Source organism: Ostrinia nubilalis, chromosome 17, assembly GCF_963855985.1.
Source record: "Ostrinia nubilalis chromosome 17, ilOstNubi1.1, whole genome shotgun sequence".
Classification (NCBI taxonomy): domain Eukaryota; kingdom Metazoa; phylum Arthropoda; class Insecta; order Lepidoptera; family Crambidae; genus Ostrinia; species Ostrinia nubilalis.
In genome coordinates, this window is record NC_087104.1 from 13,403,824 (window position 1) to 13,421,503 (window position 17,680).

The following is a 17,680-nucleotide window of genomic DNA, read 5'->3' on the forward strand; positions in this document are numbered from 1 at the left end:
GGACCATTTTGAATTTTTTATTGTTCACAGAGACCATTAAAAAAACCGAGATAAAGTGAAACCAAAAAGTCTATCTAAAATAAATATGATTTTTAAGAGGAAGACTTGATTTAGGAAATCGTCTGAATTAAAAAAAAATACCTAATTTCGCATTTATTTGATTTTTGAGGCATATTTCTGTACAAGCTCAATATAGGTAATACTACGAATAATATTACATACTTAGGTATGTATGATGGGCCTCTCATCATGACACGCGAAGTCTACCGCTCGCGAAATTTAAAACCGTTCGCGGACCATCATCATGACCATAAATATTTCCTCCTATGACTCCTGCGGACCATCAGAATCTGTGGTCCACGGACCGCTGGTTGGGAACTCCTTGGTTAAACCGATGCACGATGATGAGAGCAGGCGGTGGTCATCTGCAGCTGCAGTTACGCAGTTAGTTAATAAAAGTATGTGGCCATAACAGCATTGTTGTGTTTCGGCAGTTAGAGGTAAGATAGTCAGTTCCTCTGTGGTTGAGGATTCCGGGTGAAGCTCGCTTCCACCTTCGGCCTGATCATCACTTACCATCAGGTGAGATACAGGCCAAGAGTTTCCTCGTTGTGGATAAAAAAAAAATTACTCTTATCACTTTATATTATTTTGCTCACAAGCAGTTTGTGTTCGTTGGAAGATTGGATTCGCGGCCCCTGGCCTGGGCCTACATATTCCTGACATATTCCTGTTGGAAACTACCCAATACCCATCCATCACTGAATAATTTATTCCCGTTAATCGGGGATAAACGACATAGATTAACCCTGAAATCGGAGCAATCCAACACCACGTTTTTTTTTATAACCGTTGCCGTTGGGCTATCTTAAGTGAGTACATAGGCTTTTTAATGACCTGTTGTACCTATCCTATGTAAGATATCGATTACGTGTTATTCGACATTAGTATCTGTTGAGGTTTTATCGAAAACTGTTCATCCAATGTCTAGACATTACTAGTAATGAAAGTATGTAACTATTAGCTAAGCCTAACTTGGTGTTAAGTGTATTTAATGAACGGTTACCTTGTAAATTACTAGCTATAGGTACATTACATTTTGCAATTAGTGCCTCTAGTTAGTTTCTAGACAAAATATTTATTAGAAAAGGCTCAATGTATGTAAAATCAACTATAAATACTTGTATTAAGTGATGTACCTACCTAAAACAGTATTATAAGATCAGAAATAAAAAAATAAAATATAATTAAACGGACGGATTTATTATATCTCAATGAAAATTAAATATAAAATGATACATCTTACAATAATTAATTAATGAATGATACACTTATTAGATTATTTGTACAAAAATATTAATCTATTGAACAGATTTATCCTGTTCTTCCAGCTTTTGATGTTGCTTCTGGATGGAGTCGAGTACGTGTTTGTAGACCAGCTCTGGGGCCTTCTTCGAGAACTGGAAGTCGCCGTGGCTGAAGTAGTCTTCCTGGATCTTCTTCGACATCGCGATGGGGAGCTCGCGCTCGAGGCGCTTCACGTCCTTGGGGTGCGCCAGCCAGTCGTGCTCGCTGTAGTACAGCGCCACGGGGACGCTCACCTTATCCAGTTGGTACTTGGGCGGCTGCGGCTTGCCGTACACCTTCTCGTTCATCTGGACGCCGTAGTCGTACATCTTGAACTCGTGTGCGGCCACGGTCTGGCCGTATTGCTGCATCTGCTTCGTGGACGCACCGGCGGGCAAGTGCTTCATGATGGACGGGATCTGCTTCGGCTCCAGGTGCTCCGCGTTCACGCCGGACATCACGAAGTACACGTTCGAGCAGACGTTCTTGCACCCGATCTCGTTCTCGCACATCACGCCGCCCATGGTGCGCACCAACTCCTCGCTGGGCTTGAACTCGCCTTGACCGAGCTGGTGGTTAACGCGTTCGTGGAACCGGCTGGAGGGCTCGATCATGCGGAGCAGGGGGCTGCGCACGTGGCTCATGTACGCCATCGGGGACAGCGCGTGCATCATCACGATCTTGTCGTTGTACTCGGGCCGGGTGGAAAGCAGGGCGAACAAAGCTGTAGTTCCCGAGGAGTGGCCTATGTAGTACATGTTCTGCGTCTTCGATTCCTCGAGAACGTAGTCGATCATAGCTGGCAAGTCGTGCAGGGCGATGTCGTCGTTGCTGTACTGCCAGAAGTCGGGTTGGGCGCGGCTCTTGCTGACGTGACGCGTGTACTTGTTGCCGCGGGCGTTGCCGAGCCAGACGTCGTAGCCGGCGTCGGCGAGCAGGTAGGGCAGAGACTTGCCCGGACCCATCAGGAGCCAGTCGTCGGCGCTGCCGAGCAGACCGTGCATCAGGAACACGACCGGCCTGGGCACATCCTTGATGGACTGCTTGCCTGAGATGCGGAACAGCGTGAGGTAGTAGCCATCGTCGGTCTTGACTGTGTGTTCTTCCACGGGGTACTGGTACTTCTTCAGAAGTTCGGTAGCATTCAAGTGTGAGTCTTCCATGTCTTCTTGGGAAGCAACCTCGACGGCCTTGTGGAGCTTGGTCTTGGCTTCAGGCTGGATGTGCTTCATGGCCTTCATGGCTTCACTGAAGATTTTTACCAAGTCTTTCTTCTCAACGGGCCATTCTTCGCTGGAGGCCATCTTCAGGTTGCGCCACATAGTGGGGTCACCGTGGAGGGCTTCGGGCTGCTTTTTGAAAGACACTTTCATGCGAGTGAGGGGACCCATATCGGCGAACATCGGTGCAAAGTACTGCTGGTCGAAGTTTTCAAGACGGTTCTGAGGTTTGATAGCTTCCTGGGAGTCGATCTCATTGGATTTTGAGATCACGGAGGAGTCGGAGTGTTTGCTGATCTTCTGGGATTCATTGGTGCTGTCCTCTTCATACTGTATGTGTTCGTAGTCGTCGTTGACGGCCATGTTGCTCCTGAGTATCCGTGGCTCTTCGTAAACGTAGTTCTGTTTCCTCACTTGTGTGTAGACGGGGGCATGTTTCTCCTCTGTCTGGCGGTACACTTGCTGTGCGTAGGTAGGCAGGTACCGAGAGTACTGCTCCTGTAGGTAGGGGTCGACGTAGTCTGCCGACCTTGAGGCATGCTGCTGTACCCTGGACCCGCGGATCCTTGGCTGGTATGGGTTGAAGATGCTGCCCGCACACTGGTGGGCAAGGGCGAGGCAGACCAGCAAGCAGACCGCCTTCATGGTGGCCAAATGTGAATTGTACAAAGACATTACTACCGGAGGGTTTTTATACGACTCCATCATATTCAGCAATTGAGCGTGTGTGCGCCATCACTTGTACTGTCAGCTATTTGTATTTGGGGCACGCGAGTCGCTAATACAAAGTTCACTTCAAATGCATTTTACGAAATATGAAATGTTTATAGTTCTATAACTACAGTTCTTAATACTATGTATGTAGGAATGTTTATTTAGAAAAAATAATATGGATTTATTGGAGATTCCTGCGATTTAATTTACGCATCAAATAATAAATAATCATTTAAGCAGATTTTTAAACTTACGATGGATATTAAAGGTAAATAAAATTTGATCTCAAATAAGTGTTACTTAAAGCCAATTTTATTTATAACTTGCCCGCGGCTTCGACCACGTGAATTTCAATCTGTCACAGAAGAATAGTTTATTACTCGGGAATAATGAATAAATTTATAACGAGCTATGACTGCCTGTGACAAACTAAACTTAACGCAAGTGAAGCCGCGGGCAAAAGCTAGTTCTTAATAAGTTATTTATTTTATTAGAAACCACTATATGGAGTGCAGGCAGGGTGGAAAAAAATCATGTTTTTTTTATTTTAATCAATAAAATCAGTTTTTTTTGATTAAATAGATTTTTTTTATTAGGTTTTGCGATCATTTCTTTAGTTTTACTTACGGAAAACATTTTTATTTACGTAGAATTGATGTATAGAGCTGGCAACACCGCCAAAAAAATAAATTATGTGGTTATCTAAAAAATCGCAAATAATGTTTGTATGGAAAAAATATTTTTTTCAGATTCTCCATACAAAACGACAATTTCACACATTAACACCTAATATTAACATTGTTTTCGAACATTTGGTACAGTTAATTCATATAAACTCCCAGCCTTTCATTAATTAAATTTTCGGTCATTGATTTAAATCAGTGATTTTTATTTAAAAAATCATGCAATAAAAATAGATTTAATAAATAATCTTGATTTAAATCATGCAAGCCTGAGTACAGCGTTGACAAAATTAAATTATAACCTAAGATACAGGAACCTTCCTTGTTCAGTTCAGGTAAAATAGAACGGCAGAATAATACAAAGTTGTCTGGATGCAGGTTCGATTCATTCGAGACGGGTGATAATAATTCTTATTTAAATTTTAAATCGTAAAGATTCACATCTCAAACTAAACTTAAATAACTTGAAAAAATCGAATCAGCTAAAATGGGAATCGAACCCACCCACGACCTTTCGCTTAGCACATTTACTTATTATCACATTTAATAATTGGGTCACAATGTGCATTTTATTTGAACTTTAGTTCATTTCATTATTTCTTTACCCGCTTAAGCTTCATCTTAACTTTAACCGTACCGTAACTATCTTTAACCGGTATTTTTGTATGGAGTTTGACAGACTGTTGATATTTGTTATAGTTAAAGTTATAGGGCTCAATCATAGACCGAGCTAGTGCCTTCCTAAGAAAGAAACATACTCGTCACCTTCGTCATTCTGTCAATTGTATCCAAGACCATAAAAAGTATTTTTACCCACACCCACCTGGGAATCGAACCCAGGAGTTACATCTACTACGCTATTATTTACATAATTTACCACAAACTAAGTAACTTTATTAAAATTGAATCACGACATGAAACGACGCACGTAACAATGTAGAACAGTTGAACAAGCATTATAAACTTGTAACTTGCAGAAATTATTTTTTACATAACAATGCACAAATTGATTTTCATATTCAACAATTGCTAGACTTTTCCCGCGACTCCATCTATGTAATGCGTCTATTAAGCCCGTTTTCACCATCATCAATCCCTAATTTTAAGTGACCCCTTTGAAAACAAAATTCCTGTTATATGTTACCATAGAGGTCACTTAAAAGTTAGGGATTGATGGTGGAAACGGGCATCAGTCTCTAAAAAGTGCGATTTCGGTGATTCCCTTCCATTCAATATTATTATTATCTTGACTTCTATTAAAGACAGGCTATAAAGCTTGTATGTAGCACCTACACATTTTTTTAATCCTTACATTTATGAATGTTACATGAATATTATTGAATATAGCGGCCCGCCCCGGCTTCGCATGGGTAGGTAGCTCTAGCTAGGTAGATAAGTATCTGTCAACAATTAAAAAAAAATGGTGAAAGAATTTTTCAAATCGGTCCAGTAGTTTCGGAGCCTATTCAATACAAACATACAAAACTTTCCTCTTTAAAAATATTAATTTAGTAGATCGCGGTCAGCGGTACTCAAACTGTTTCCCGCGGAGCCCTTCTGGGGTGGTACGGCTTCAGCTAGGGTTTATGAAATTGTTAAATGGAAGAATGAGGCCAACAAATCCTACTAATATTATAAATTCGAAAGTTTGGATGTCTGGATGAATGTTTGTTACTCTTTCACGCAAAAACTACTGAACGGATTTTGATGAAAGTTTACAGTATTATTATTTATAACCCAGAATAACATATAGGCTATAATTTATGACGATCTGTGACACTAAATTTCACATGGGTGAAGACGCGGGCAAAAGCTAGTGAATTTTTTTTTTCAGCATTAGCTTTTCTTATCATAGCGTATTAAGTAACTTGCTGAACTGTTCTAAACTTCTGCCATCTTAAGTACTACAGTCAAAGTCAACACACTATTTTTATTGAAAATACAACAAAATAATCAATTAATAAATAATGCATGTAACATAATTAGTTTCGTATATTCTAGAAATAAAATTACCTACGTATTACCTAGTTGTGTTTTGATATTAATTTTCCATCTGTTCAAAAGTTTGAGAGCTGTTGACGTTGTGGGTACGAAAAGGTTTTGTAGGTCAGGTAGCCTGCGTAATGTTAGTGGTTGCAACTTGGACTCCATTGATCTGAAAGTCCTGGGTTCGATTTCTGAGATATTATGTAGTGACAAAACGCTTTATATGGTAATGGCATTAGAATTTTGTTAATAAGGTTTACTTTATAGTTTGTTAATTTAGCTAATAAGGTATAGTTATCGGTTTGGGCTCATAAAAACTGACCACAGAGTGTTATTAGGTACATACCCCCCACAACAAATCGTATATTATTAGACACAATTATTTAATGACAAAAGCAATAAAATTCAGATAAAACACTTTTCGACTACCAAGGATATTTGGTAGTCTGTGGTATGCACAGTATAACTACTGTGGTATAACCCTTAGAGGGTATAACGACAGTTAGTTAATTAATGTATGTAACTCTATCTTTTGCACCATACTTAAACAGACCCCCAAAAACTACACGTTTAAAGCATGTTGCGAGCTTGCGAGTATGATATATTTATGATAATTATGTTTTGACTACTTTTGACGCATGTGGACGTCATGAAACACCTGTTTTATAGCCGTTATTACTTTGCTAATCAATTATATAATTTTAGAACATTCATTTTTTTGCTCATGCATGTGATCACCACGACCTTAGGATCACGATGGTGCTACAGCTACGAGTACTTACTACTGGTGAATAATAGTGTTGATCATTATTATAGTATTCAGTAATATAAACAGCACTTAATGATGATTTATTTTAATGGCAGTGGCCGATGTTCGCCGTGGTGGAGCGGACCATGCAAAGGATGTGGTACTAGTTAGGTACTCTATGGTTCTGTCCAAAGCTAGCGGAAAATCATCTCACGTCACTAAATCCAATTGAACAAAAAACATGATCGCCAAGGTCGATAAGTCGGAGAACGATCAGTTCATTTTTAAAACACCCAAAGATCACTCGTGTGATGGCTAAGGTTAACATAACATACCTGTTTATAATCGTGATTGCGACTGCGGCCGCCCGAGCACAATTGGCGGACATCCTATTTCCCGGACTGGCGAAAAACGCGCGGAGCTTCACAAACCTACTGGCCGACCAGCCGCTGGTGCAGGTGGCCTCGCAAGCCTCCGGGAACGTATTCTCCACTCTCATCCAGGGACTGACCGCCATCCCTCTCGCCACAGCCAGGTCCTTCCACCCTACGATCAACTTTCCAAGCCTACTCAGCGACAGCAACATCGTCGACTACTCCCAAAATATAGTAACCGACTTCAATGTAGGGTCAAACAACGAGGACGTGAGGTTGAACGTCGCGGAACTCATTCTCAAATATGGATACCCCATGGAGCGACACAGAGCAGTCACGGAAGACGGATACATCCTCCAGATGTTCCGTATCCCAAGCAACGGGTCTGCAGTGTTTCTTATGCACGGGCTGCTGGGAAGTGCTGACGACTACGTGATAGCGGGCCCGGAGAGTTCTCTCGCGTATATCCTCGCTAGAGAAGGATACGACGTCTGGCTGGGCAATGCTCGAGGAAACAAACATTCAAGAAATCACATGGAATTCAAGGCATCCGACGCCATCTTCTGGGATTTCTCTTGGCACGAAATCGGCTGCTACGACTTGCCGGCTATGATCGATTACGTTTTAAACATTACAGAGCAGAAATCGCTGAAGTACATCGGACACTCACAGGGGACGACGTCATTCTTCGTGATGGCATCTGAAAGGCCGGAGTACAATGAAAAGATTTCATTGATGGTTGCTCTCTCACCGGTGGCTTTTATGTCACATGCGAATTCGCCTTTTGTACGACTCTTGTCACCGACAAGCAATCTTCTTTACGGGCTATTGAAGTCAATCGGCGTATATGAGTTTCTTCCGGACAGCTCGTTGACGCGGACTATGAAGCAACTGATGTGCGGCAGAGGACCATTGGCGGAGATCCTTTGTAGTAATGTGTTGTTTTTGATGGTTGGTTTCGGGTTTGACCAGTTGAATGTGACGAATTTGCCTGTGATATACTCTCATGTGCCGTCTGGTGCTTCATCGAAGCAGTTTGTGCATTATGGGCAGGGAGTTATCTCGAGAGAGTTCAGGCAGTTTGATTACGGCCACTCGGAGAACGTGCGAAGGTACGGTTCGAGCCAGCCTCCTAAGTATAACCTGAAGAACATAGTTGCGCCGATCTCGTTATTCTACAGCGATGCCGACTGGTTGTCACACCCTACAGATGTGGATGAGTTGTACAGTCATTTAGATAGTGCGATTGACATTTACAAAATCCCATTGGAGCGATTCAATCACTTAGATTTCATATGGGCGAAGGATTTTGAAAATATAATATACAGCAGATTAAGGAAACTGTTAATGCACTTTTAATAAATAATGGCTTAATGGGAGTTTTTATGTAGGTAGGTACAACATACAATGAAATCCTTCTTAGATAATAATCGCATAACGTTTCCGCCTTTAAATTCATAATGACTTAGGTACACGCCTAATGGTCAGTTATATTTTCATCTCAGTATTATCACAGAATAAATTCTTAATAGTAACTTAATCGGCTTAAACTTATTTATTTTGTAACATGAAAAATTACACCTACCTATTATTTAATGGAATAAGACATAGGTACCCACATACTGATGTAATTTTAGTAAATATACCTACCTACTTAAAGTTATTAATATTAGTTTACTTATTCCCATACAAAAACTACCCGAACTTGATTTGGATTTGGGTGCGGTCTTCTTTTAAAACTAGGTAGGTGCGTAATAAATAACTAATATTAACTAGAAAAAACGTGACCTACCTAGTAGGTACCTAGTCTCTGCCCAGTTTTTATTTTTATTCTGCAAGGCTTCCAATTTAAGATACACAGAAGTATCGAAAGCGAATGATGTCATAGGATTTTTATCATGTGTAAAAACCTTTGGTCAAAAAAAGGAAAAAGTATAGGTAGGTACCTCTTGAGTAATAGTCGCAATAGTAACAGATAACATATTATTAATACATAATATTAATTATAATTAAGAAGTAAGTAATGTAGATTTCTGGTTAGACCCCATAAATACGCCTCCAAAGCCTATGCGAATAGTATTCTAAACTTAAACTGACTCGAAAAAACTTAGGAAATGAACCTGGGATTCGCTGCATTCAAATTCAAAAATGTGGTCGAGGTCGATTATTTTATTTTTAACCACAAATAAATCAAAATCATTCCTAAGTAGATAGGCACTAACACTACTATTATTATAATGAAAGAGTAAAACTCGCTGTCTGTTTGTTGTTAACGTTATACTCATGTTCAAAGAAGATAAACTTTAACGATGAATTTTTGCTGTAAAATTGTCTATAACAACTTCCATAAGATTAACGTGCTGCTATTTAAAAAAAAGACTAAATTGAAATCCAAGTAGACCGGAACCATGGGCAGAAGCTAGCTATAATTAAAACAGTATTCGCAGAACGCATTGATTGTTGCACAATCACTATCGTTACTATACTATACTATGACGCATGTAAAAGGTCAAGCTTCCTATGTAAACTTATACACATTCGCGTCCTCGTATTTTGAAAGCATTAATGTAAATAAAACATCTTAAAAACAAAGTCATAACATATTAATAAATTATAACTCAAGTAAGTATCAATCTCAGATCAAGAATTTGATTTGAATGTTTTGCCCAATTCCGGTAAACATTACAGTGTGAATTCACACTGTTTTGTGCTGTTACAAACACTAGCTTTTGCCCGCGGCTTCGCAGTCTCAAACAATTTCTTTTTTATATACAATTCATCTAAATCGGTTCAGTGGTTTAGTAACCTCTAACTAAACCACTGAACCTGTCCACAGTGCCTGAGAGAAAAAATATCCATCTATCCATAAACTTTTACATTTTAATATTGTTATGAGTTCCATAAACGCAAAGTGCCCCTACTATACTAGGATTATGAAATACTGAGAGATTAACGAACTTTTTAACCTTTCAAGTATTATTGTGTCAAAATCTCTATAAGTTCTTTTAAGCCCAGTGAAAACTAAAAACACAACAATCAGACATACAGCGTTATTTTCACGTTAATATTAGTATAGATTTGTTCAAATTAATGTTCAGTCCAGTTAGGCTTGCGAAAGAGTTAACAGGAAGTGTGTGCTAAGCAAAAACACGATTGGCTACGTATTAACTACCTACTTCATGGAAACTTGACCTGTGAGTCCGTCGGTTGATTATTATCCAAAAATGTTAATTACAATCATAATAATATAATAACGTAACTAACGGAGTAGTAGCTGAACGCATGAATGCGGTCCAGGGTTCATAATCAACCACATCAGATTTTTTTTATTTTATTTTTCTTTATTCAGAAAACCACAGCTCTTTATAATAATAATACAAACAGGTATTTTTGTTCTTACAGCCAATAATGGATTCTATATATTATTACAATCTCGTAAAAAACAGTCAAAGGGGCAAAAAAGAAACATAGGCTTGCATGCAGGTTGTGTGTGTGTGTGTGTGCGTGTGAGGGCGTGTGCGTGTGTTTTCATTTACCTAATAAGTCGCAAATCTCCCTCTTGAAAGAGTGCCTGGACGTGCAAAACAAATCGACTTGACTAAACTTTTTAAGCGGTTTCAAAAATACTAATCTAAAAATGTAATAATAGTAAACATGTGTAGTATTATGTACTTTTTTTGACACACCCTTTGCTCAAAAGCAATGTCCTTTCAAACATTTTTAACAGCGCAAATAATAGACAAACTGGTTCTTAACACGGGCATACACGGACTTTCGAATTGGTGAGTTTTAATACTAAGGCTGAGTCGCGCCATCTAACTTTAACCGTAACTATAACGACATCCGGTGTTTTTTGTATGAAGTTTAACAGATTTTTGACGTTTGTTAAAGCTAAAGTAAGATGGTGCAACCCAGCCTAAGTAACTTTGGAAACAACGTTACAGGCCCTGCGACTTCATCATAGCTAATGTTGCACTACAAACTGTTATTTTGGGTCAAGAACTCAAATCGTGGTGCGTGACTACAAGATTGAAGAAGGAAGCAGGGAAATACCCACTTCTTGTATCTGAATGGTCGCCGATCGGCCCCGTATCTACACATTCGTGTGTGAAATTAAGACAATGGTTGGCCAAGCGTGAAAACAACCGGATGCACTGACAATCCTCAATTGTTATGTGATGGACGATTTATGTGCCCTGTCATCTTCATTCTTCATGGTAGGCCCAGTGGTAAAGAGATGTAAGGTTTTATTGATACAAAATTACAGATGAAAATGTGGTTAATAATGAGAAAGTCTGAGACCAACGTAGAGGCGACTACTTTAGGGACAAATATGCAAACATTAGGTTTATCTGTCTCCAGCGTGAGAAGTGTAGGCCAAATGCTTCATTTGGCGGTTGAATTAGAGAGAGTCATGAAACTCATAATTTAAAGGTCTAAATAATGGGCTTAATATGGTCTAAATAATGATAAGTTTCATTCATCATCAATTATTTTTTAATTGATCCAAACGATTTCTGAAGTTAATAAAAATAATAATATCGGTTTTTGTGCTACCTATCTAGGTAGGTCCTATGTTTTCATTGATGTAGCAGCACCCATACAAAAATAAATATCGTCGCTCGTCAGCTTCCCTCCTTCAGCTGTAAAAACGGCCGGGTTCCTACAAAAAAGTTGAGTACCAGTGGCTTGGGTCATTCTATCTTACGTATGTGACGTAATGGGAAATGCGGCTTACCTATTATAAGTTGTTAATATGTAAGATTTTTTACATAAGTACCTACAGTTAGTTAACTTAGTTTTGCCCTCAGATTTTACCACAGGCATACACTGTAACCAAACAGGCATACCTACTTACCTACCTACAACAATAGGATAGTAGAATAGCTTTTGTGATACCATATCAGTACGGCTAGCACGAAAACTTTCGAGTTCAAATCGTTTGCGTACTCGAATCGCCATTGAATAAAAGATTTAGTAAGAAAGAAAACTACAACAGCGCCCTTGTGAACGTGTCGTAAAGTGAACTTAGTATGAGATGTGGTTTCCGCGAAACTTATTTTGAGAATCAAAATTGTCACGTTATCGTTTAATTCGAAGATTGAGTGTCGAATTTTATCGAATACGCAAACGATTCGAAGACGAAAGTTGTTCATGCTAGAGGTACAGGTGATACCTAATAGATGTCGATTTTGTATCCCTCGTTCGTTTCAGCCAAATGACGTCGTCCACAGCGGTACAAAGGCCTCCCTCCCCCAAGGATTTCCATAACGACAGGTCCTCCCCAGATCGTCCGTCCTCCTAGTGGGGGGCTAGGGTAGGGGGCCTGGCCTGCCCACACTACGCTTCCGGCCCATGGTCGCCACTGGTCGCCACTCGCTATTTTTCTGCCCCATCGGCCATCAGCTCGCCCGACCACTTAGTACCAGTGCTACCTTTATTTATTTTTTTTCTCATTTAACATTCGCCTCATCAATGCCATTCAACCTCTAATCCATATCTGTGCATTCAACGGTGTTTCAATATTACTAAAAGTCACGGTCAAGAGTTAAAAATAAACCTAATTTTAGCATAATCGTGGGTATGGTAATCCATAGGTAACTAATAGCCGTGCTATTATGTCATATTATAGAGAGCAACTCTGTCTGTCACACTTTTTCACGCTAAAAACCACTGAAACCATTTAGATAGACGCGCAGATAGTTTTAGAACTAGAGAAAATCAAAGGATAGATAAGATAGATTTATGCCGGTTTTTGAAACGCAAAAAATTCACGCGGGTGAAGCCGTGGGTAAAAGCTAGCACGTATTATTATAAAACTTGCCCTTGCGCAATCTACTCATGAAGTATAGGAAGTCTAAATGCCATAGTTTAACTTTGTAAGCTGAAATCCTACACATTCGCGTGCTATAAATAATGTAATAAATCGAATTCATGAATAATAATTTACTTTTTTGTTGCATGCCTACTCTAACTTCTGTTTGGCTCAAGAGTTAACTGGAAGAGATTACTTAACTCGTGCTGTACTGTAGGTATGCAGCATAGTCATAAATAATCTGAATTCTGAACAGAAGAGTCATCTTAGATGCAATCCAATCCACTCACCAATCAATCTACTGCCACCACTTCTCACTTCTGTTCTTAATATTCTTCTATCAGTCACTAGTTGGACTCATTTAAGAGGTTCGGGTTTAGATACCTGGGTGAGAGTAGGACACATAAGTATGTAGAGTTAAATCAATTTGCACTGTCTCTTGAGCTGTAATTCAGATTTCTGTGGGGCCTTATAAAGGGAATAAAGAGGTGTGACCTCAATGAGGGCTATCGTTTTAGCGCTCACCAGTTAGCGCCACTGTAGAGTAAGGTCCTGTCACTTGCTAGTAGCGAAGACAGTGGCACCAACTGGTGAGCGCTAAAGTGGTAGGAGGACCATCGCATTTGCACTCATCAAGATGGCGCCACTGTAGAGTAAGGTCCTGTCAATCGCCAGGGGTGCCAACTGTTAAGTATAAAAACGATAGCCCTCATTATTCAATCAGCACATGACAGAGGAAGATATAAATAATTACCTCAGTAGATCAACTCTATAAGATTAATGTCACATGTACCTACTACAAGTACATCATTGTATGTTAGGACCTATGTAAACCCTGGTAGGAGAGTGAAAAGAAGAATCAATAAGATAAAACTTAATTTATTTACATCTTAAATAGAATATTGATATTCAGACATTAATGTGGTTGTGGAAAATAAAATAATCATATGCATTGTGACAAAAATTACCTGAAACAAAAAAATCTTAGTTGTTATAACTATTAACTAGAAAAATTACATCTAGGTATTAATAATTCAGTAAGTTTTTACAGTTTATGGCTATGATGATTATTATGACATGGTAAAGGTCACAAAAACAGTAGAATGCCTTTTTAATCAAGAGAGGTACCTATTTCCCCAAAAGCATGAAGATCACGTCACAGTATGACTCAGGTAGCCAACTAGCCAAAGTAACTAAGAATTTCTAAGGCTATGGTCTCAAAACAACACCTAAACAATAGTTTTAGAATAGTGGGGTCGTCAAGTTTAAATATTAATACCTGATACCTACCACACAACTAAACGATGGTAGGTAGATAAGTTTCAGTAATAGGTTTACTAATATTACTCTTTTACCTAATCAGGTGCTATAAAAGTGGGCAGTAGCCAGTAACAGAAAATTTATGTATTTTTTGAATTGGGGTATTCCCAATGGCTATGGCTATGGTGCTTCACCATTCATAGCGGTAGGGACAATACATATAGCAAATAATTAATTACTTGATAACATAACGATAAAACTCAACTTACTTTGATGAGCTGTTTGCGTTGATGTAATGGTAAAGAATTACCAATAAGAATATAGATACTCCCAGGATGTTGGAGAATACCGCCAATTGGATATCGGTAATCATGATGCTGGCGTCTGAAAATTAAATTTATTCATGTTTTATGTGGCTATAAACTTGTTAATTTTATTGTTCCAAATGGTTTAGGTTAAGTTTACGTCGGCATTTGAGATTAGACTTTAATGGTGCTACGAGATGGTTAGAAATTAAGGACTACTTTAATTTTCTATAACTCTTTATAGAAATTAAGTATAAACTTACCGTTCTATTACTTTTCGTCGAAATTAAATGAAAATTGATTGTTTACAAAACCGTAAGGAACACGTCAGACACGTACTGAAATACAGATAAAAAAACAAACGCTTCAAACATTTCACAAAGTTATGTAGGTATTTCATACTTTTGCCATAGTTTGTATTTTATCATAATTAAAGATTCTTAAAATGTAATAATATACCTTTAGAATATTAATTATTTATATTAAGAATACAGCATGTAAATAATAAATAATGTCGCTATCCTTAGTCTGAGCCTCATTGCCACCTCATGTTTCAGAAAAAGTATATTGTCAAACTTGACAACTGAAGTCAAAATAAACTTGCCCAAGAAATTTTATGTTTTCCGTTTAACTTTTAACTTTGGTGGTTTCATAAAAATACAATTAATATTTCATTTATGAAGCAAAATATATTTCTATGATCAATTTTGAATAAGACAAAAATGTATTTCACGTCTGTTAGCTCGCGTTTACTACTTTACGACGTCAACAGTAACTGGGAGTTGAAGAAGTCCTATGGGTGCTATGATGGTGTTATGAGGGATGTAACTTGGAGTGACGACAGTAAATATATTTTGCAGGTAATATGTGCAGTTTTTTTAAACAGGGTTATTATATTTTATTATTACATAAGCCTCCAAAAAGATTCTTAACTTTAAAACTATCTTTATAACTCAGTGTTATTTATGTGTTCAAATAATGTTTTCAGGTGAATTCTAAGGGTCTCATTGAAATCCTAAGTGCTGCAGATCATGATGTGCGAAGCTTGCAGCATATACCACTAAAGGATACCTGGTCTGCTAGTTTCCACCGCGACGGACACCGTAACATCGCAATAGGCACAAGAAGTGGCAATGTAATGATATGGGACACAAAGAACAAAACAATTACCAAGACATTCCCCACACCATCACAGCAGTCTGTTGTTAACTTCATAAGCTACAATGCCAAGAATACCAGTCTGGCGGCCACCACTCAAAATGGAGATACAGTTATCTATGGATTAGTATCAAACATACCAGTATTAACAGTTAAACTTCCCTGTTCAAAGAGCATTTCAGCCATGAAGTTCCACCATGAATCTAGATCTCTTTTAGGACTTGCCACAGATGAGGGCCACGTCGTATTGCGTGACATAACCACAAACAAAGACAAGGCTATGTTTGAAAATGTTCATGCCTCACCAGTCAGTGATTTTGCCTTTTCACTTATCAATAAAGATGTCATGCTGTCCTGTGGCTACGATAAAATTATGCACGTATATGATGTCAGGTTACAGAACGTAGTTTCTACAATACGGACACCATACACACTGACATCTTTGGCAATTAATATTGATAATCAAGTAGCTCTTGGAACTAAAAATGGATTAGTTCTTGCTTATGATTTAAGAGATTTAACTACCCCCTTTAAAGTGCTTAAAGGGCATGAAGAAGAGGTGCGTCGTGTAGCCTTTCAACCATCAAGGAAGAAGACTATGTCTACTGAAGTCAGTCTTCGGGAAGACACTGAAGCTAACTTATTATCTCCACATAAAATGCAATCGCCCATCAGAACTAGGACATCAGATATGTTCTTCATTGCAGACACTCCACCAAAAAGTAATAATCTGGAAGTCTCCGCCACTGGAACTGACAATAAAGCCGATTCATTCCTTGTCATGATGGGCCTTGATAGAACCAACAATGATTTTGAAGACGACATTAATAAAACGACAGAAGAACGGAAAAGTGAGAAACCAGATGTCCGTTATCGACAGTTAGATGCTGAAAAGAACATAAGCAAAATATCTACACCATTAAATAGCAGGACAGCTGAAAATTTTGGTTTTCCATCACCTATTATTGGAATCCCTAATGGTATACCAGATGATGGACGCAATTCCAATTTGAATTTATCCAATATAAAGCAATCCAATTGTAATTTGCAAGTAGGAGCTAACATTGATGCAAAGGTGATGGATGAACTGAAAGATTTCATCAAGTTAACTCTAGCTGACGTAGCAGACGATAACAGAAACTATTTTCTCCACATCATGATGGCCCTTACTAAACAGAAACTGTATTTAGAAAAACAGCTGGCTGGCATAAATGAGCAAATGCAGAATATGACGCACAACCAGAATGCATTAGTCGAAACAAATAGAAAACTGGCACTCGAAATAGACCAGCTAAAAGCCCGCCAAAATATGTTTTAACTGCTTATATGAATATCAATAAATGAAATGGAATCTCCTTAAAAATAACTTAAAGATGAAATAATGAAATATATTGAATATTAACTATTAAGACAAATTGTTGATGATATGAATTTTATGTGTTGATTCAAATGTCAGTTGTCTGTAGTATGTTTTTGTAAATGCGAAATAATTAATTACCTAAGCATTCCTCAATAATGTTAACAACAGTGCCAATAAGTATACTATTTATATTTCTAATACCCCAATGTTGTGATTATAATGTTGCTTTTTAGAGCATATTGTAGATAATCTCTATGAAAGATTTATTTGTGCCATTTACACTAAAGTCACAAAATAATCTCCAGTATGGACAATAATATTATTTAGGGATAACAATGCTGTGAAAGTTTGCATTTGTTTTGTTATGTTGTTTAACCTAAGTAGTTGTAAATTCATAAATAAACGTAATCCTTTACCGTATTATTTTTTATTCTTATTAAATCAATTGTTAAACTAATTTTTAAATTATTTGATTTTGTTTAAAATATTTCAGTAAAGTAATAATACTTTGCGGCCTGCGCCTCGTAGCCGTAGCACATCTTTAATTTATTAATAAAAAAGACGATTAAACTATTGTAAAAACTAAATGTGGTTTGGGAATCATACAAACACAGATTCTGTGTGTGGGCACGGCTTGTGGTTTGGGATTATTACGTGCTCTGTGGGTTTGGGTTCGATTCTCGTTCCCGAAAAAATTAAATTGCGTTTGG

General features: G+C 38.2%; 4 protein-coding genes across 4 annotated transcripts; 2 read left to right on the forward strand and 2 right to left on the reverse strand.

The window, feature by feature from the left end:
- Window positions 1-1,242: 1,242 nt before the first annotated feature.
- Window positions 1,243-3,212, reverse strand: LOC135079759 (lipase 3-like). The gene has a single exon (XM_063974365.1). The coding sequence runs from the start codon at window positions 3,210-3,212 to the stop codon at window positions 1,362-1,364; it is 1,851 nt and encodes a 616-aa protein (XP_063830435.1). The 3' UTR covers window positions 1,243-1,361.
- A 3,780-nt stretch (window positions 3,213-6,992) lies between these two features.
- On the forward strand, window positions 6,993-8,712 carry LOC135079760 (lipase 3-like). The gene has a single exon (XM_063974366.1). It carries the CDS (start codon window positions 7,010-7,012, stop codon window positions 8,429-8,431), a length of 1,422 nt encoding a protein of 473 aa, XP_063830436.1. The 5' UTR covers window positions 6,993-7,009; the 3' UTR covers window positions 8,432-8,712.
- Window positions 8,713-13,750: 5,038 nt separating this feature from the next.
- On the reverse strand, window positions 13,751-14,808 carry LOC135079761 (dolichyl-diphosphooligosaccharide--protein glycosyltransferase subunit 4). Its single transcript, XM_063974367.1, has 3 exons — window positions 14,716-14,808; window positions 14,417-14,531; window positions 13,751-13,855 (listed from the first exon to the last, which is right to left on the reverse strand). Exons 2-3 carry the CDS (start codon window positions 14,518-14,520, stop codon window positions 13,852-13,854), a joined length of 108 nt encoding a protein of 35 aa, XP_063830437.1. The 5' UTR covers window positions 14,521-14,531; window positions 14,716-14,808; the 3' UTR covers window positions 13,751-13,851.
- A 207-nt stretch (window positions 14,809-15,015) lies between these two features.
- LOC135080120 (uncharacterized) lies at window positions 15,016-17,390 on the forward strand. Its single transcript, XM_063974806.1, has 2 exons — window positions 15,016-15,312; window positions 15,441-17,390. The coding sequence occupies exons 1-2, from the start codon at window positions 15,175-15,177 to the stop codon at window positions 16,926-16,928; spliced, it is 1,626 nt and encodes a 541-aa protein (XP_063830876.1). The 5' UTR covers window positions 15,016-15,174; the 3' UTR covers window positions 16,929-17,390.
- Window positions 17,391-17,680: the final 290 nt, after the last annotated feature.